Source organism: Macrobrachium rosenbergii, chromosome 7 (genome assembly GCF_040412425.1).
Source record: "Macrobrachium rosenbergii isolate ZJJX-2024 chromosome 7, ASM4041242v1, whole genome shotgun sequence".
Lineage (NCBI taxonomy): Eukaryota > Metazoa > Arthropoda > Malacostraca > Decapoda > Palaemonidae > Macrobrachium > Macrobrachium rosenbergii.
Window position 1 is genome coordinate 4,192,884 of NC_089747.1, and position 22,117 is coordinate 4,215,000.

The 22,117-nt window shown below is 36.2% G+C and overlaps 1 protein-coding gene across 1 annotated transcript in view; it reads left to right on the plus strand.

The window, feature by feature from the left end:
• Positions 1-22,117, plus strand: part of LOC136840038 (peroxidase-like) — a 61,323-nt gene that overhangs the window by 32,398 nt on the left and 6,808 nt on the right. Inside the window, exons 2-10 of the mRNA XM_067106351.1 lie at positions 15,086-15,274; positions 16,053-16,221; positions 16,593-16,812; positions 17,675-17,827; positions 18,828-18,958; positions 19,723-19,868; positions 20,439-20,653; positions 21,133-21,306; positions 21,893-22,086. Of these exons, the coding sequence (XP_066962452.1) occupies positions 15,086-15,274; positions 16,053-16,221; positions 16,593-16,812; positions 17,675-17,827; positions 18,828-18,958; positions 19,723-19,868; positions 20,439-20,653; positions 21,133-21,306; positions 21,893-22,086 (1,591 nt within the window). The remainder of the gene's footprint in view (positions 1-15,085; positions 15,275-16,052; positions 16,222-16,592; positions 16,813-17,674; positions 17,828-18,827; positions 18,959-19,722; positions 19,869-20,438; positions 20,654-21,132; positions 21,307-21,892; positions 22,087-22,117) is intronic.

A 22,117-nucleotide genomic window follows, 5' to 3' on the forward strand; every position in this document is an offset into this window, starting at 1 on the left:
CCGCTCTCCAAACTGTACAAAGATGAAGTAATCTGTCTGGAGCATGTAAAATATCCTTATTGAATTTAGAGGAAAATGATCACTGAGACTATAGTATAGCTTATATTTGAAATTTCCCCCTCTTCCTTGCTTACTTTCTCTGGTACTAACAGGATGATTTTATTCGTAGCAGTGAAAATCCTCTCCATTAAGCTGATCGAAGTTTAAATACAAATCTTTACAATAGAAATCAGAATCAACGGTGTGGGAACATTTGTTGCTATTTCTCATAATCAAATGAATAATCACTTATGAAACGCCGGCGTTAGGCGGTTACGGTTCCCTTCAAGAAGTTGTATTGCCGACATTTGCTGTAATAATTACACAGCGTTTATTTTAATGGCTCTGCCTGTTGAACGCACTTTCTCGTGTTTTGTTGTTGATTATCTCAAATGGTTTTACCACAGACGATCTGTCTTAGGTGAATTATTGTGTCGTGTTTTCTCAGAAAGAAAATTACTTTCTTTGAAAAATCCACGTCAGCGTTGATGAGTCGCGCATGGAAGTCGAGAATCGTGCATTTTCATTTCACACTAAGCTCCTCATGGTCGTGATTTTTATATATATATATATATATATATATATATATATATATATATATATATATATATATATACATATGCGTGTGTAATAGTAAAAAAATTACATTTTGTCAAAAGAGAAGTGAGATGAAACCCCATTTCTCCCTGTTTTTCAACAAATTTTTTCAAAAGTTTTAGAATTTTCAAATCGAAGGCCAAGTGGAACGAACAACTTAATACCTTTTTTCCAGTCCAGACCTGCAGAAACAAGGAACAAAGAAAGGCGAATCTTCTATTCTAAAATCTGCTCTTGGGCATGAGATCTGAGAAAGCTGTTTAACTGGAAAACCTCTCTTTAATCATCCACAAATCAAAGGGGTAATTATCGACAGAGCAAATCTGCTTCGGTTCGGAAAATGGGGAGAGGAACACTGGCGAATTCGCTCATTCATTACCAGTCGTGTTCCTCTGAAATTAACGGAAATTTTCTTTCTTTTGTGAATGTGCAACTCTCTTGTGGTAGCATCGGGAAGATACCCAAATCAAATAACCAGTTAACAGTCTTCTTGCCTATCGGTCTATGTATAGACTATATATGTTCAAATGTTACATACATTCTCTCTCTCTCTCTCTCTCTCTCTCTCTCTCTCTCTCTCTCCCCATGCCTATCTGTATGTTCAAATGTGATGCTTTCTCTCTTTAGATATATCTGTCTCTCTCTCTCTCTCTCTCACTTGCCCATCGGTCTATTTGTATGTATGTTCAAATGTGATGTACTTTCTCTCTTTAAATATATCTGTCTCTCTCTCTCTCTCACTTGCCCATCGGTCTATTTGTATGTATGTTCAAATGTGATGTACTTTCTCTCTTTATATATGTCTGCCTCTCTCTCACTTGCCTCTCGGTCTATATGTATACATGTCCAAATGTGATATACATTCTCTCTCTCTCTCTAATAACGTTTTTGGAGAACTCGAAATAACGTTTTCGGAGAACAGAAAGACCGAACAAAAGGAACATCGCCAAGCGCAAACAAAGGCAATTGAGGTTTGGTGCCTCCCCGTCAGTAGAACCTCCGGGCGTGCTGGTCCTCTGACCCCAGAGGTTGTTCGGTCATCCACGAGTCTTTTAAAAAGAAATGAGTGTTTGAGAACGAATGATATCCGCCATATTTGGTCTGCTGACATCGAGGTACGCAGTCATATTGCATTTGTTTGCGTCTGGAACCATTCGGATATTAAAATCTTTTACGCTGAAGTTCGTTACTCAATGGCGAATATTTCTCATTTCGTTATTTAGAGCCCATTGTAAACTGGACTATGAACACCACTGACTTATGGATGTTCTTTGTTTATTTTGATGAATACTCTGTTTAGTCAGTTTCGTTAGGCTTTGAACTGCAACACTGGACCATAGATATTTTTTTTTTTTTTGTATGGTGTTAGTTTTCTCTTGTAAAAATTAATTGGGTTTAGCAACCAGTTTTCAAGTTTCGAAATCGTAGCCTCAATTGACGATAGAAGAACGCAATTTCGCGACTTCATGTTACCAATAAGAGATGCCTACTTAGTTTGCCTAGGCCTAGTGAAATAATGCTCCTTGCGAAAGCTTTAAGTGAGCTTTAAGCTGATCATTGCCTAACTCTTCGTTGGACTGACATGGCAGAGAATGATTAGACTAGATTAAATTAATTTGGCAGAGACAGAATGCCGATAAACTTTTGGGGTGAGAGGGGGACTTGGTGAAAGTGAAGGAATGAGTAGAACAGGTAACATCCGCAGAATCACTGTACCCACGCCCAGCTGGGCACAGTAATACCAAAGAGGGAGTGTTGAGTAATGCTTATCTACGAGGACGATGCCCAGAGAGACTGAATTAGAGAACTATTAGACTCAAGTTTATTGTAACTTGAAAGATATTTTAGACATGAGTTCACAGAGTTCTTATGCGTTTCGTTTGGGCAATGGATAGATAACGTTGAATACAAAAAATAAAATTGCTGCATAATTTCGAGACAAAGGATTTTAATTGAAGTCTCCGAATGGAATGTAATCGAAAGCAATCTTAAGTGACACTCACTTTGAGTTTAGCTGCTGCTTTGGCCATCATCCCACTTTCAAATTTCGAAATTATGGGTCTTCGGTCGTGGGCAGAAAGCCCAGAAATTTTTAGACGCAAGTCATTACCCATCTCATTTCCAGAGTTGGACTACAAGGGAAAAATTGTTCCAAGAAAAAATTCAACCACGAAAGCGAGAAAAGTCTACCCGTGAAACCGCCATGAAATGAACTGGATTAAATTCAATTAGGCCAAATGAAGAGTTGATTGCCATTTCGTTACGGGAGAAAGTTGTCATTGGCAATTTCGGCAATCTGGTAAAAACCTCCCATTTACTTTCATTACCGTTGCAAAATGTGACGCTCCCTCTTGGAATTGATTTATAAAGTGCTTAACCTTAGAACTATCACGAGTGCATTCGACTCTCGGCCTAACGAGTGCGACGATTGGTCACGGGCAACTGCTCACTCTGTCACCCGACAAATATTATTACAAAATCCCGTCATGCAATTGCAGATGATAATACGCCACAGGAGATTTTTCATTTTCGTCTGATGGCTGGAAGGAAAATTTATTGCAACGTGTGTATTGTATTGCGCAAGTTTTCTGACGCGCAGACGTACATTCAAGCATTTCTGTTTGCGCGCCAAATTTTGAAATTCTCTTGCCATCCAAGCTCGTTGTAACATGTTTATGGTATCGTGTTCCAGTCCATGTTTCTTGATGCAATATACTTTCATCCATGTATTACTGTCTGTAAGCATGAGTTATTAATTTATTCACGCATTCATTTCCACATTTCTTCTTCCATTTCTCTGCTCTAAGTCACGATGACCGACGGAAATGAAAAGGCATGCATGAAAAAGCAATCGGAGGAAGGCAGAGTCATCCTGTTGCATCAGTCTAGAGACGCTTCCTTTCCCAGACTAACTACGGTAGAATTTCTGACGTTTATTTAATGAAACTGTATTTCACTTTGTGAAATTAACGAAGGAAATGGTCTGTAACTGTAACTTTTAAATGAAATTAAAGGACGAACGTCTAAGAAAGGAAGAGTTTAGAGAGCCGCTGAGAATGACGGGTGAGGTTACCAATCTGACGGGAAAATCAGGAGTGATTAGGCATCTTTCATGATGGGGATAAGAAGAAGATGAAGCAGAGGTTTTACGCAAGGCTGGAGGCGGGAAGGAGAAAGCGTTGGTCATGAATGAGAGGTATGTATGGGAGAGGTTGTATGGGAGAAGTTACGTGACAGGAGAGCCGTGACAAAGACCTCGAGTTTTTGAACGGCTGAAGGAAAGGAATGTTTGCTTTCGAAACATCTTTCAAGATTTACTTGGAACTAATTAAATTAATATCTTCTAGCAAAATCAGGATAACCAGTTTCTTCAATAGACGTTTATTCCTTCTGAATGTTTAGAAATCATTAAAATATGTAGTTAATGAAGAAATTACTCCCGTTGTTCAAAGAAATGCCAGGGTTCAAGAATAGTTAAATAAGATAGTCTAGGAAACTAGGCGCACTCAAGGAAAATCTTATCTCGCCACCAGTACTTGGAACAATATACGAGTATATATATATATATATATATATATATATATATATATATATATATATATATATATATATATATATATATACACACATATATATATATATACACACATATATAAATATATATATATATATATATATATATATATATATATATATATATATATATAAGGAGAGAGCAGAGATCTACTGATAGGTAATCTGATAGAACTAAAAGCAGAGATTATCTAAGTCGAAAGGAATGTGTTGAGTGAGCACATATCATGCAATTATGGCTCCTGAGAGGGAAAGGCCAAAATGAGATAGGAAAAAAAATCAATGATTTCAGAGTGAGAGGGAATCGTGAAGTAAACACGATGGGCAGCCGCAGAGAGAGAGAGGGAGAAGAGTTGTTGGTGCCCGAAGGGCCGTTACATGGACACGAAGTTTGCGCCAATTATTCAAGAAGATTACTGTACATCTTCACTCGATCTGGAAGTGTACAGGGAACGGGTGCAAACTTCGTTATTATTATTATTATTTATTATTATTATTATTATTATTATTATTATTATTATTATTATTATTATTATTATTATTATTATAGTATATTGACTGTCCGCGAGCTTCACCTTTTTGAAAAGGGGTAACTGTGAAGATTAGACCAAAACAGAGTAAAAAGAAGTTGGACAGTTAAAGGAAAGACAGAAAGCACTGTAAATTGCGCCGAATGGGCGCGATGAAGAGACTTTAAAAACCGCCCACAGTTTGCCGCATAAAGTGCACTGTAAGTGAAACAATTCAATGTTCTTGATTCATATTAGATCCGGATAAGGCTCTAGAGAGAGAGTCCAATCCTTAACGAAAGGAAGACGATATACCTGTAAGGTGTGCCAGGCAGCCCAGGGCTACGTGAAGCCCCCAAGGTAGTACTAAGGGTGTGGTTGGAAGTCAAAAGGCGTAATGATGAAGTAACGCTTCCCGGTTTGGCGTATTAGACATAGGTGTCAGGGTGAGGAAGAAGAAGAAGACAAAAAAAAAGAAAATTGGGTCACTTATCACTCCCAGGTATTTCAAAATATACTTTTTTTAGGGTGTTTGACAATTAGCAGAGCGCTCTCCGGTAGCAGATGGAATAGGCCTACGTAGGCCTATGTTATTTTTGTTGGTTTTAGGTAAAGATTTGCATTTTGCCAAGGACTTGTTTCAGATCCAGTAGTTCATTAGCCATGCTCGTTCATAGTTCATGAATACACACACTATATATATAGTCTCCATTTTTGCAACCAGTATTTCCAACAATTAGTAAGACACGCATGGCAACATACGTGTACCAATAACGTCATTTATTCTTCTCTCTCTCTCTCTCTCTCTCTCTCTCTCTCTCTCTCTCTCTCTCTCTCTCTCTCCAGTTTTATCTCACCGTATTCATTAGCACGCATGCGTCGTGATGTGTTTCCGACGTACAATGAAATTACTGGGATCATGAACCTTTTGTTAGGCGTATGGTACTAACGTAAGGGCTTGTCGACCTCTCGTGAATCAAGAGTGAAGATCGATTGCTTGGCTCTGTCTGCTTATGCTTGGTGAAGCGTTGCAATGGTTGTTTGTCTGTTATGATTTGCTTTTTGTGACTTGACCTATTCTCTCTCTCTCTCTCTCTCTCTCTCTCTCTCTCTCTCTCTCTCTCTATTGACATTATTTTGCAATCTGTGAATTGCAATTTGCTCCCTCTCTCTCTCTCTCTCTCTCTCTCTCTCTCTCTTTATTGACATTGCTATTTTGCAGTCTGTGAATTGCAATTTGCTCTCTCTCTCTCTCTCTCTCTCTCTCTCTCTCTCTCTCTCTCTCTCTCTCTCTCAGATTGACTTAACATCTAAACCTTTGCTTTTTTTCATGCTTCCTTATTTTGCAGTCCTACTGCAGTTCAAAAAACCTTTGCTTTTATTCATTCTTCCTTACCTTCTGTCCTATGCAGTTCATAAAAGAGCTATTAATCTGTCTATTAATTTATCTATTTACCTATCTATACGAGAATTTCTTGTATGTTTTCTCTCGTTCTTTCGACCACTAAGCCCAAGGATGATGAATTGCAAAGGTCAGTTCTCACGCTGTCATTCCATTTAGGCAACTCCCTTATGGCACCTCCCTTATTTACACAGGACCCCCCTCCCCATCCCCCCACCCCTTTTCAGGTCATTGACCTTCAACGTGCCCTTTTAGGCCAATCTACTTAACCTTTGTTGCCCTACCTACATTTTACCATAGCCATATTAGGCGTCTCTTTTTCTCAATGATCCTTTTAGTGATCTCTCTCTCTCTCTCTCTCTCTCTCTCTCTCTCTCTCTCTCTCTCTCTATATAAATATATATATATATATATACACATATATACATATATAATTACATATATGTATATGTAAATATTCTGCAACCTGTTAGTAAGTTAAGTTTAGCTTAAAACTTTCTCTCTCTTTAGTTTTCTCTCTCTCTACATAAATATATGTATAAACTATATACATATATATATAATGTATATATATATATATATATATATATATCAGTTTGTAACTTACTCTTGTTAACCTTGTACTTGACAGCTAATCATGTAGTCCTCAGGCCATCTTCCCCCCCAGTACCTTGGTGGTTTTATGGCGTAAGAAAAAATCTTTTAAATTTTTTTTACCCTGTCATTACGTCACTGCGTGAGGTGATGAGCGCCTATAATCAGTGAGGGCGTGAGTCTCTCTCTCTCTCTCTCTCTCTCTAGCTCACAACTGAACGACCCGAGTTCGATTCTCAAATTGAAGGGCGGGGGGTGGGAAATGGACGAGCCCTCCCAAAATCCAGAATGTTTCTGTTGACCCAAGCAGTGATTATGTACCTAGCTGGTAGTTGACTGTAGATAGTTGCAGCTAGAGTGTATATATATATATATATATATATATATATATATATATATATATATATATATATATATATACATATATATGTATATAATATACATGTATATACATATATATGTTTATAATATATATGTATATACTTTTATATGTTTATAATACATATGTATATACATGTACTTTTATATATATAGACTATGTATATATAAATATATATAATTTCTGACTCAAATCAGGATCGAACCCACGATATTCAATTGAAAGACAAGGGCGCTGCCCACCAGGCCATACAATTTAACTTGTATTTCTTGATGGGCAGCGCCCTTGCCTTTCAATTGAAAGACCTGGGTTCGATCCGGATGTGAGTCAGAAATTTATTTTTGTTCCACACTTGATTGTGTGTTGATTATTTCTATGTATATGTGTGTGTGTGCGTGTGTGTGTGTAGAGAGAGAGAGAGAGAGAGAGTATACAGAATGAGACCAGGCTTAAAATACAATTACATACACACACACACAAACAAACGTTAAACTCCGCGAACCAAAATAACATCAACTATATTCCCTTTCAAATACCGACTGCGGATAGCGGCTACTTCAATTTCACTCGTGACTTCGAATACCCGTCAATTCTGCGGTTTTCCTCAACTGTCTCCTCTCTCGATTGCAGGGGCGTGGCGATGTCTCGGTTTTGACAGATGACGTGACAGGTGCACTCTTAGACAGGTGCTGTGTCTTGGGTTGTGACTCCCTCGTAGTGGTATTTGAAGACAGATGTATTTACCTGGGAATTTGTTTTATAGTGGATATTAACATTATTATTATTCGTATTCATATGATTATGGTCACAGCGCTTTTACTCTTACTGCTATTAATGACAGTGCTATTATATTTAATATTTATTTATATTCTTGCTTTTCCCTTATTTATTATTATTATTATTATTATTATTATTATTATTATTATTATTATTATTATTATTATTATTATTATTATTACTGCATAACAGTTCAAAACAGCACGAATACTCCGGATACCTATATTAAGGTCGTCAAAATCGACCAACCATTTTTTTTACCAAATATTTCCCTCGTGGAAAAAATATTACTTTAAAATATTTCCAATTTTTGCCACAAAGCCAAGAATTGTGCACAGATGTTGAACGTTAGCTAATGCCTTAAGGAAAAATTAGTACAGACCTGTGCATTTTTATGCTTAATATTACTTGCTTTAAAGAGAGAGATACAGGAGAGACGTGCAAGAGAGAAAAGTACTCTCTCTATTTATCATCATAGCCCTTTCTCCACTTGAAAGTGATATGCAAGAATTTTAAGAGGTTGAACCGGAACCCACTTATAAATAAGGCTAAACTGCGCCCTTTAATTATCACACTGAAATTTTATTAATCTTTAAGAACAGAATAACTTTAAATACCTCACTGAATTTTTTAGCTCAGAAACGAATAGAATTTTATTACCCCTATAAAATCTGTTTAGTTTTCATGATTCAATTGAGTTTTATAAACTCGTTAAAATTAGTTTATTCTTCAGGAATAAAATTGTCTTGTACCACCACACTTACTGTAATTCTGTTACCTTTAGAAATAAAATTACTATTAATGCCTTACTTAGATTGTTATCTATACAAATAAAATTAATTTCAGTATTAATGCGTTGTTGAGATTTTGTCTATACAAATAAAATTATTTTCAGTACTTCATTCATTTTTTATTCTTAAAAATAAAATGGCTTTCATTACCTTACTCACTTTTCAAGATGATTTTTACAAACGAATGTATTGAATATTGTCTCTCTCTCTCTCTCTCTCTCTCTCTCTAAACACATACTGTCATTGGCGATGTCTTTTATGATTGTTTTATTGTTTTGTTTTCCTTTTTATTGGTTTATGATGCTATAGTGCTCTTGTATAGTGCTATAAACTATAGATTTTCCCATACATTCTGCTAAAGAGAAGACTGCAGTCTCTCTCTCTCTCTCTCTCTCTCTCTCTCTCTCTCTCTCTCTCTCTCTCTCTCTCTCTCTCACTGAATATATATATGTATATATAAATATACACTGTGTTTGTGTGTGCATATATATATATATATATATATATATATATATATGTGTGTGTTATATATATATATATATATATATATATATATATATATATATATATATATATATATATATATATATATATATATCACTGCGCTTCAAAAACCAATCCCCAATCATCTTATAGCATTTAACCAAATGTCCTTAAGGCATAGAATACGAAAAAGAAAAATATATATATAGTATATATATGCATATATATATATATATATATATATATATATATATATATATATATATATATATATATATATATATATATGTATTATTCATATAGCAGTGCACCTTTAAACACCAATCCCCAATCACCTTATAGCATTTACCTGACTACCTAACGGCATGAAATAAAAAAAAACTTTATATCTCCAAAACTCATTTTATTCCCAACGAAAGTAATAGCAACTGAATCACCCGCAGGAGATAAAAAAAAAAAAAGTCAACAAAAGCGCAATTCATCACAAAATCCTGCCTGTTGGAAAAGACTGGATTACAAGACTGTTATCATTAACTGTTGTCATTTACGATGACGAGGTTGTCACGATGAGTCTTTTGTGCATTTTCTGTTTGTTTATTTTATCTATTTTGTGTTTATTTGTTTGTTTGTTTATATATTTATTTATTCAATTATTTACTTATTTATTTATTTATTTATTTATTTATTCATGTGTGCATTTTTCTGTTTATTTTATTTATTTTTTGTTTGTTTATATATTTATTTATTCATTTATTTACTTATTTGCTTATTTATTCACCCCTTCATTTATTTATTTATTCACCAGTTCATTTACTCAATTATCATTTGTTGTTCATTTACTTATTGTGTGAATCACCTGAGCAATCTGTCAGCAAATACAAACATTGAATTAAGAATGACGAGGCATCAGTTTAACAGATAATAAATATACAATTAAACAAAAAAATAAATGATTAAAGAAACAAGTAAACACACTCATAAATAAATGAACAAACAAATAATAAGAGTGATAATGACTGATAACCTAGAAAAGTTACTTCATCCGCCTGTCATTCCCAGGTGTTAAATACCTCAAGTCATGCAATAAAGCAATATATTTTTATGTGCTTGATTATTGTCTGCTGAAAAAAACATGGCAAGCAATCTTGGATTTATTTGTGGCGACAATGACTTTGATTTTTTTTACCTTCGTATTTCATAAAAAAAAAAAAAGCCTCTGGTGTCAATCATTTTGATGGACGTAAGAACTTGTCAATCATTTTTCTAGTCCACGATTAGTAGAGGTTTGAGAGAGAGAGAGTGAGTATGTGTGTGTGTGTGTGTGTGTGTGTGTGTGTGTGTGTGTGTGTGTGTGTGTGTTTCCACACGTCCTTTCCTCCTTGGTGTCCGTTTGGCTGGTTGAGTCCACAGGTCCACACCAAGACTTGTAATTCTCTTTATACACTAAATGCATTTACAGGCAGCCTTTGGGTATGAGATCAGTTTAACCTAAACTGTTCAACCTCTCTTGCCTTGGAGAGATGGCTCCAGATGCCTCTGCCCTTGATGTGTCTGCGTTATCAATGTTGATGGTATAATGTGGTCCGGATTCCACAATAAGCTGTAGGTCCCGTTGCTAGGTAACCAATATGGTTCTTAGCCACGTTAAAATAAGTCTAATCCTTCGGGCCAGCCCTAGGAGAGCTGTTAATCAGCTCCTCAGTGGTCTGGTTAAACTAAGGTATACTTAACTTTGATCCATTCATTTTTGGTCTTTTCCCAGCAAACTGTCCAACTTCTCTAATTCTGTCCTTGTTGGATGTGGAATGGCTGATGTTTACATATGATACAGTTTGGTTCGCGATAGTGGGGAAAAACTACAGCAACTGGTGGAAGAGTTGTTCTCGTCAGCTCATTTGTCACATTCTTTATATCGTAAGGATTAATATTTTGGTAATCTAAATTCAAGTACATAAATGAACAAAAGTATTCAGAGACCGCAAACCTCCACCGAGGCTAAGCAAAATCCTTTTTCCATTCCCGCCCCCAAAAAGTGCACTATCTAGGTCCGCATCTCTCCCAAAATTTAATCATTTATTACCAGCCATGAAACCTCACCCCCCTTGCCATCAGAAAGCTAAGGTTTTCTAATATTCAGATCTCAGATTTTTGCTAAGATTTTCTAAAAATTCAATTCTCAGGTTTTTTGCTAAGATTTTCTAAAGTTCAATTCTCAGATTTTTTGCTAAGATTTTCTAAAATTCAATTCTCAGATTTTTGCTAAGATTTTCTAAAATTCAATTCTCAGATTTTTTGCTAAGATTTTCTAATATTCAATTCTCAGATTTTTGCTAAAGATTTTCTAAATTCAATTCTCAGATTTTGCTAAGATTTTCTAAAATTCAATTCTCAGGTTTTGCTTTTTCTAAAATTCAATTCTCAGATTTATTTGCTAAGATTTTCTAATATTCAATTCTCAGATTTTTTGCTAAGAAAGATTTTCTAAAATTCAATTCTCAGATTTTTTGCTAAGATTTTCTAAAATTCAATTTTCAGATTTTTTTGCTAAAATCTTCTAAAATTCAATTTTCAGATTTTTTTTGCTAAGATTTTCTAAAATTCAATTCTCAGATCTTTGCTAAGATTTTCTAAAATTCATTGCTTAACTTTTTGCTATGTCCTGCTAACAAACAAACAAACCAAAGGAAAAATATAATTTTTTTTATGAAAGTCATAATGAGGGCAACAACGCCAAAAATAAAAGGCCACCGATGAATAATATTTATGAATGAAGTAAAACACAGACATCTTTGTGCCCAAAGGTATGTCATAATTTGGAGGTCAAGAAGTTTCTCCAGCGATGCCAGCGACCCGTTTCCACCTCTAAACTTGGATGACCAAGAACAGTCTCATATTTAGGCCAGGTATCCAAATTTGTGTGACTCATTTTTAAGATAAAAATCATTTCAGAGGGAGAACAATGTTTCCACCTTTGTTGATTGGCCAAGAAGGACGGCTAAAGAATAGTCTTATATTGAGGCCAAGTATCCAAAACTGTGGGATTCATTTTTAAGATAAAAATAATTTCTGTGAAAAAAAAATTGGGGGATGAACTTGCTCGTGAAGTGGCGTTTAAAATTCCATTTCTTATGGATGGGGTCATTTTGAAAGGCGTGAGATAGGAAAGATATTGCTAATTTTCGGAAGAAATTGCTAATTTTCATACGCACCGTAGGTTTCCGTGGACCATTTTATGAAAAGTGAGAGTGGGAGAATTACTGCACAATTTCAAATATAGATTTCTACAATGAATGGGGTCCATAAAAAAAATTAAGTTGAAAAAAATAGCAAAATTTCACACACAGATTATAGCATGAATGTAAGTCCAGGAGAGAGTTTAGTTTCATTCACGATTCTGATCAAAACAGGTTTGCCTCTGAAGGTTGAATAAAACTCGGAATCTCTGTAATCGTCAGCACTACAATAGCATGTGACACCCACTGAACACACCAAAACACACAGGAGCGGAGAAACGAATAAGAAAAACACTTTCACAAGCTGACAGCTGGACGCTCCTTACGACTGAAGCGCCACTGCCTAGAGCATCAGATGACTTGGTGGGAAGACTGGGATAACGGCGGTTTGTGAGCATAGGCATTTACTTAAGTAAAGGGGCTAGCCTTGCCTCACCGCTCACTTGGCGCTTCGTGATAAACACGTATTGTAGTTACTGTACCTATGTTGACTTGCATGTTTCTGAGCGTTGATTTTGTAGCTTGTTATTGATGCTCTTGACATATGATTATATGCCATGATAGTTTTTTATGTATTAGGTTATAGTTGTTAATGAATTAGTGAATATTCATGTCATTATTTAAGGAAATCTTATATGATGTATGTTGAAAACAAAGTAATATACTGTATGTATATATATATATATATATATATATATATATATATATATATATATATATATATATATATATATATATATGAGAAAAGAGAGAGAGAACAAAAACGGCAACATTCCCAAGAGGTCAAGTAAGGTCAGGTCATGAGACGCCCTTCAGAGTGATTGATCGATCAAAATAGAGGCTGCGACAGAGTCGGTGTTTTCGATAGAATTTGAGATGATTTAGTTAAACGTATGTAGTCTCAGAGTTATCAAAAATATTTACTTGACATTTCTAAGCTATTTCTTCAGGGAAATATTTATCAATCTTTTATGTAATGAAGGTCTGGAAAACCATCATTATGGAATCATTTGCTGCACATATTTCTGATGAGTATATGTATATGTGTATGTGTGTACAGTATGTATGTATGTATATATGTATGTATGTGGTATTCAGTACTCTTTACTTTTAAGTGAAAGTTTCACAATAATGTTACTGTCGATTATAATATACAAATGTAATCGATTACGAATGTATTTGCCATATATTAGACACTGTTCTAGGAGAAAATCCTCCCATTTAAAATGCAAAAGAAGAAGATCTAAGTTGTTTTCATCGTATGAGAATAAATAAGGAATAATTAAATGGCGCAATGACGTGAGAAAGAGGTGAATGACGATTAGGGTCACGTGGGTACAACGTGACGTCATCGGCCATACTCTGAAGAAAATGGAGATGAGAGAAAACAATGGCAGGATGAGACAGCTCTTTATGAAAGGTGGAGTATTATTCATCTTCATCACCTTCTACCTTTTACTTTTCATCACCCTGCCCCTTTGGCCTCTTCTCACTTTGCTGTCCATCTTCTTCTACTTTTTTTTCCCCCTGCTTCAGCTATCGACCCTTATACAAGAACAGATCTATTGGGGTAGTTGAAAACCGACACCAGTGTATATATATACAAATTATATATATATATATATATATATATATATATATATATATATATATATATATATATATATATATATACAGTATATATATATATATATATATATATATATATATATATATATATATATATATATATATATATATATACAGTATATATATATATATATATATATATATATATATATATATATATATATATATTTATTTATATACAGTATATATATATACATTAGCTAGCAGTCCCCTGCATATTACGCTTACAACCCCTCCAATCTCACTTATAAGCGTTTCCGACGAGAAAAGTAAAAGTCTGACCACCGACATTCAATTAAGTGTCTCTCTTACGTGGACTCGATGACGCAAGAGGAAAGAAGATGAGAAGAAGAAGAAGAGACGAAGCTAAGAGAGTCTGCAAGGCTGCCGTTGAGGTTTGTTCGCTCGTTAGCAGATGCAACACGAGCTGACCTTCGTAGTGATCATTGTCGTCGTTCCCTTACTACCGCTCCCCGAGTCGTTGAGCCGCTAAAGTGCTCTATTTGTGTGGATGGTTAGAAGTTATTATGTATGTATGTGTAAATATACATATACACACACACACATATATATATATATATATATAGACATATATAGCCTATGTATTTATATATATATATATATATATATATATATATATATATATATATATATATATATATATATATATATATATATATATATATGTAAACAGGGATGCCTCAACCCATCTTACAAACAAGTGTCTTCGGTACAGTGAATGTACAGTGAATCAGTTAGCCGACTGGTGTGGGTCACAGCTAAATTGGAGAAAGATACGATGCCATCATCCAAATGAATTTGTTGTTACAAATCCCTAATAAACAAAAAAATATAATAATAAATAAATATAAAGATAAAACAAAGACTACAACACCCATTCCTACATAAATTTAAGATGTATCTATCACTAAAAATTACTGATAACCAAAAAATGAAAATTAAAAAATGAATAAATATAAAGATAAATCAATGACTAAACCCCAACTCCATGCGAAACCGAAAAAGAAAACATTCCGCAACAAAAGAATTCAAATTCCTCCTCTTCTCTCATTTTCCAGATGCGTTCTCGTCGCCCTGACGACCGCCGGAGTGCGGAGTGAAGCCAAGGAAGAACCCAAAGAAGAAGAAGAATCGGACGCGACGTCGAGGGACCGAAGGCAGGTCCTTCACTTCTCGCACGGCTCTCCTATCCAGCCATACGCGGCTTCTCCCTCTGCCTTCACCGTCCTTCCTCAGCAGCAGTACAGGTGAGGATTTGGACGGGAAGCAGGAGGGAACAGAGAGGGAGAGAGAGAGAGAGAGAGAGAGAGAGAGAGAGAGAGAGCAGTAGTTGTAAAAAGAGGGAAACAGACTAATTTTGTATATGTATATGTATATATATATATATATATATATATATATATATATATATATATATATATATATATATAACGTCGAGAGAGAGAGAGAGAGAGAGAGAGAGAGATGGAAAGCAACAATGGAAAAGAGGGAGAGAGAGAAAAGCAGAAGAGAGGGGAAAGATACGCAATTGCCGGCTACTGGAGTGTTAGTGATAAAGAGAGAGAGAGAGAGAGAGAGAGAGGCCCAAATGCAGAGGTGGAAAGAGAGAGAGAATAGAGAGAGAGAGAGAGCAAAAGCAGTGAGAGAAAAAGCACTGACAGGCAAACAGACAGACAAAGAAAGCAATTACAGAGAGAGAGAGAGAGGAGAACAATAGCGGTTAGAGAGAAAGCATTGACAGGCAAACAGGCAGAGAGAGAGAGAAAACAACTTCATAAAGAGAGAGAGAGAGAGAGAGAGAGAGAAAGTGTATCAATTAATTTTTAAATTATAATTTTAAATTTAATGTAAATGCGAATTTATGACAATTTATTTCCACTATTGCTGTTATGGTACACGCTCTACATTAAACGATTTGATTAAGTTACAAATCCTTTTTTATTCATAATTACTCTAATCTTCGTATTCAGCCATCTTGAGTGTTCCAGCTAACATAATACTATCCCGTATTTCCTCATCCTTCAGCCCCTACGGCGTATATCCCCCTCACGCCCCAACGGCTCACCTGACGCCCTACGCGGTCTACGCAAGGCCGGTAGGCCCTGTGGCCAACTCTTACAATTTGGGCAAATCGGGTGCTCCAGGTGCATACGCCAATATTCAGCCTGCCTACCTCGGCTTCGCTAACGACCCTGTAAGTCATCCTATTATTATTATTATTATTATTATTATTATTATTATTATTATTATTATTATTATTATTAAGAGATTCACAATGTTGTGAGGAACTGTTGCATGATCAAAATCCACAATTATATAATTAAATAATAATAAGAGCCACGACTTTTCACAAATAAAATGAAGAAGAAGAATAAATATATTATTATTATAATTATTATTATTATTATTATTATTATTATTATTATTAAGAGATTCACAATGTCGCGAGAAACTGTTGCATGATAAAAATCCACAATTATATTAGTAAATAATAATAAGAGCCACGTCTTTTCACAAATAAAAGGAAGAAGAAGAAGAATAAATAACTTTTATTTCCATCTCCAGCAACACAAGCCGCCCCGCAAAACGACCATCACGAAGGCGCCCTTGAAATCCGTCATCGTCTCCACCACACCCGATCCGGGGGTGACCCTCGCCCCCGGGCCAAGCATCTTCACCCCCTACGTCTCGCCTGCAATCACCCCAGCAATCACCCCCGCAATCACCATCTACAAGCATTCGTCGGGGTATCATACCCCCGGCGTTCCCTATGGGCCTGAGCCAGGTAACTTTGGAGATACTGTCTGCAGGAACTCGAATCGTTTTATTTTCTTGTTAGTTTTCCGTAAAAGAAAACTGGTGTGTCGGTTTTGTCTGTCCGTCCGCACTTTTTTTCTGTCCGCACTTTTTTTCTATACGCACTTTTTTTATCCGCACTTTTTCTGTCCGCACTTTTTTCTATCCGCACTTCTTTCTGTCGGCACTTTTTTCTGTCCGCACTTTTTTCTGTCCGCACTTTTTTCTGACCGCAATTTTTTCTTTCCGCATTTTTTCTATCCGCACGTTTTCTGTCCGCACTTTTTTCTGTTCGCACTTTTTACTATCCGCACTTTTTCTGTCCGCACTTTTTTCTATTCGCACTTTTTCTGTCTGCACTTTTTTCTATCCGCACTTTTTCTGTCCGCACTTTTTTTCTATCCTCACTTTTTCTGTCCTCCCTCCAATCTTAAAAACTACCGAGGCTAGAGGGCTGCAAACTGGTATGTTGATCATCTACCCTCCAATCATCAAACATACCAAATTGCAGCCCTCCAGCCCCAGTAGTTTTTATTTATTCAAGGTTAAAGCTAGCCATAATCGTGCATCTGGTAATGACATAGGATAGGCCACCACCGGGCCGTGGTTAAAGTTTCATGGGCCGCGGTTCATACAGCATTATACCGAGACCACCGAAAAATAGATCTACTTTCGGTTGCCTTGATTATACGCATTTTTTACTTGATTTTTATTATCTCTAGATTTAACTATACTTCCGTCAGACTCTTAACAATACTTCGATCTTAGGGAACTTGACAAAATTATCCACGAATTTGAATCTGCCGCCATAACACTTCAGAGGAGTTACTTGATCCATTCTCTCCTTTCAGCACCCATCAAGGGCTGCCCTGGGTACGAGGAATGCGTGCCCCTGGTAGCGTGCGCCCCCTCTTACTCCGACATCAGGAAGAAGCAGCAGTTTACCCCCTGCACCTTCTACCACGGGGCAGTGGGCGTCTGCTGCCCCCCAGTGAAGGAGAAAGGTTGGTTGTGTCCAAGTTTCTGGGCACTGGGTATTTCCGTTAGAATATTTTTTTTGTATTTAGATATTTTTTTTTATATCCATGTTTTCAAAAAAGTATATTTTATTTGATTTTTTGAGTTAATTCTTGTAATTTTGGTCTAAATTGGACAGAATTTACTTTCGTCTTGAAGTGTTCAAAAAAATCTCCCCCCTAGGGGGTTAGTGCCGTCAGTGCACCACACGTGGTTCACTGTAGGCATTACTTAATAAAAGTTCTTTGAAGGGTCCCCCTCGGCCCCTAGCTGCAATTCTTTCGTTCGTTTTTGCTGTCCCTCCGTTCATATTCTCTTTCTTCCATCTCACTTTCCACCCTCTCCTAACAATTGTTTCATAGTGCAACTGCGAGGATTTCCTCCTGTTACCCCTTCAAAACCTTTTTTCCTCTGTTTCCATTTCAGCGCTGAATGACCTCACAGGCACCAGCGCTTGGCCTTTGACCTAAATTTTATGTTTTATTCTCCTCTTCAAGAATTTAGAATATTTAACTCAAGTTCATTGCCGAAAAAGGATTATAAGTTAAGTGTACCTTAGTTTAACCAGACCACTGAGGAGCTGATTAACAGCTCTCCTAGGGCTGGCCCGAAGGATTAGACTTATTTTACGTGGCTAAGAACCAATTGGTTACCTAGCAACGGGACCTACAGCTTATTGTGGAATCCGAACCACATTATACCGAGAAATGAATTTCTATCACCAGAAATAAATTCCTCTAATTCTTCATTGGCCGTCCGGAGACTCGAACTCGGGCCTAGCAGAGTGCTAGCCGCGAACTCTACCGACTCGTCCAACGAGGAACTATAAGAAAGCATTCTTTGTATTACTTCAAACGAGCTGTGTACATATATATATATATATATATATATATATATATATATATATTATATATATATATATATATATATATATATATATATATATATATATATATATATATATATCTCCCTTCTCTCCTCCGTCAGGTAAACTCCTTCCCCAGCTGTTCACCCAGCCAGCCATCGAAGTGCCCATCTACCCCTTCACGAACGACCAGCTCGATCAGGCTGCCCGCGCCGGCCTCTGGGAAGTCATCGAGAGAGACAATCTGGAACAGGTATGTGGAAATGGCGATCCTAGGCCTGTTCTTATTTGGTTTTTCGAAATATCATGTAATAACAGAGACTGGTTTATTATTTCTTTTTTTTTTGTTTTGTTAGTGTTATAAGTCATCACCTCAGGGAGGACTTATTCATTATTCATTTGGTATTTTTCTCTTTTCTCTGTTTTCCTGATTTCTACCCAGAGTATTGTGAGTGAAAGGATACGATTATTTCAAGAGAGCAGTGAATAAATGTGATGTCTATGTTATTTGTAATAATAATAATAATAATAATAATAATAATAATAATATTAATAATAATAATAATAATAATAATATTAATTATTATTATTATTATTATTATTATTATTATTATTATTATTATTATTAATGAGCACTCTAAGCTTCCTAAGAAAAGAATGTCCATATATATAAAATTAATAAAATAGAAAGAAGAATAAAAAAGACTTTGAAAAAGACAAAAAAAAAAAAAAATAACAAAAAGTAGATTTTGATACAAAATCATCTCTTATCATCTTTGACACAGTTTCCATTTGATTTCAACAGAGAAAACTATCAGTAAATTGCCCATTAGATTTTAATACAAAATCATAACTCATTAAAAAAAAGATAAAGCATATCCTGAAACTCTGACCCAATTTCCATCTGATTTGATCAGAAAAAAGTATCAATAAAACTCTCCTGAAGTAAAACTATCAATAAAAGTCTCCTGAAGTAATCAAAGAGTCGAGTCATGTCTTTCTTTCCTCCGCCCACAGGCTCTTCAGGAGAGGAACATCGTCGTGAGCGATCGCAATCAGCCTGCATACGTCCATCTGCAGTTCTTCAGGACTTCGCCTCTGGCCATTAAACTCAGCCGCGACGCCCTGACCAACGCCGAGTCTTGCGACTACCTGGCTACCAAGTAAGTGAGGGCTGAGTCTTGCTACTAAGTGAGGTTAGGTAGACTCTTGCGACCACCTGGTTCTCAAGTAAGTTTAGGTTGACTGTTGCTACTAGATAAAGTTAGGTAGACCCTTGCGGGGTAAGTCAAGACTGAGTCTTGCTATCAAGTGAGGTTAGGTAGACTCTTGTGACTACCTGGTCCCCAAGTAAGTGTAGGTTGACAATTGTTACTAGATAAGGTTAGGTAGACTCTTGATTTCTCCTTGTTATATATATATATATATATATATATATATATATATATATATATATATATATATATATATATATATTTTGATTTCTCCTTGTCATATATGTATATATATACATACATATGTATTTACACACACACACATATATACAGTACATGTATATGTATGTATGTATTTGATTTCTCCTTGTTTACTACTAATCTTCAACAACAACAATTTCTTACTTCTTGGGGTCACAGAGATGAAACATGTAAAGGGTCACTATAGTAACTTTCACCAAAACATGTAAAGGGTCACTTGCAGTAAATTTCACCAAAAAACTGTTTCTTCTTCCGCAGGTTCCGCCTGACGCCCGAACAAGCCGGCTACGGTCTCCAGAGGTTCTCCGTCAAGAACACAATCATCGCGGACACCTGCCCAGAGCCTCCCAGGTGCAGGAAGAAGGATCACTTCTACAGGACTATCGACGGATCCTGCAACAACTTGGATAATCCTACTTGGGGTCAGGCTAGGACGACCTTCCAGAGAATTCTTCCTCCACAGTACAGTGATGGTAAGGATTTCCTCCTCCAGGGTTTGCTGAAAGGATTGATAGGTTAAATAGCCCGTTGAAAGAATTGATAGGTTAAATAGGTCTTTAAAAGGATTGATAGGCTAAATAGGTCTTTGGAAGGATTGATAGGTTAGATATTTCCGGAAATCACTGGCGCTACAGAGACCTAGGCTTGCAGCGCCTTGTGGCACTGACGTTAACATTTATTGTTTTCAATATTTCTCAGTCTTTTGCCTCAGTTTAATGTCTCTAAGCACCTTAGGATAGTAGTGCCGTCAGTGCACCTCACGTGGTGCACTGTAGGCATTACTAAAAGTCGTCTCTCTCTCTCTCTGTCAATCCTTTTTCTAGGTTATTATTGTTGTCTATGTATACGAAATACCTGATAACAATCGTTATTGTTCTGATACAAACATTTGTTTATTTACAAACGTATTTCCACGTTTAAAACCGTTCCTCTTCAACCACCCCTCCCACAGGTCTCTTCCGCCCACGTGAGAGCCGCACGGGCGGCGCCCTTCCCTCCGCTCGCCTCGTCTCCATCAGCACCGTGATCGACGTAGACAGCCCCTCCCACGACCTGACCCTGTCCGTCATGCAGTGGGGCCAGTTCATCGATCACGACCTCGCCCACACGCCCATCTTCAGACTGAGTGAGTGAGAGCTGTTTGTTTTCATTTGAATTTACGTCATTCGTAAATGACGTCACTGATGAAGGCTTAGTTGCAATATACGTTTGTTCTTTATATTAAATTATTATTATTATTATTATTATTATTATTATTATTATTATTTTTATTATTATTATCAAAAGGCAACTACCTTGCAACCTTTATTATTATTATTATTACAGTTATCAATATTATTATTACTGTAATTATTATAATCATCAAAAGGCAACCACCTTGTAACTTTTATTATTATCATTATTAGTATTATCATTACGTTTATTATTACAGTTATCAATATTATCACCAAAAGGCAGCTACCTTGCAACCTTTATTATTATTATTATCAATATCATTATTAACATTATCATTATTATTATCATCAAAAGGCAACTGCCTTGTAACTTTCATTATTATTATTACCAATATTATCATCGTTATTAATATTACCATTATTATTACGATTAAAAGGCAACTACCGTGAAACTCTTATTATTATTATTACGTTTATCATTATTACAACTATTATCAGTCTCATTATCATTATTATCACCATCATCATCCCCACCAGGCAACGACAGCGGTATCAGATGTTGCACGGAGCAGAGCAGGGTGCTCGACGCCTCCTTCCGCCACCCGTCCTGCTTCCCGATCGAGATTCCCATCGACGACCCGTTCTACTCGAAGTTCAACAGGAGGTGCATGAACTTCGTCAGGTCGATGTTCGCCCCCCGCGGGAAGTGTAACTTCGGCTTCGCCGAGCAGGTGGGGGAGGGGAGCAAGGGCGTCTTCTTAT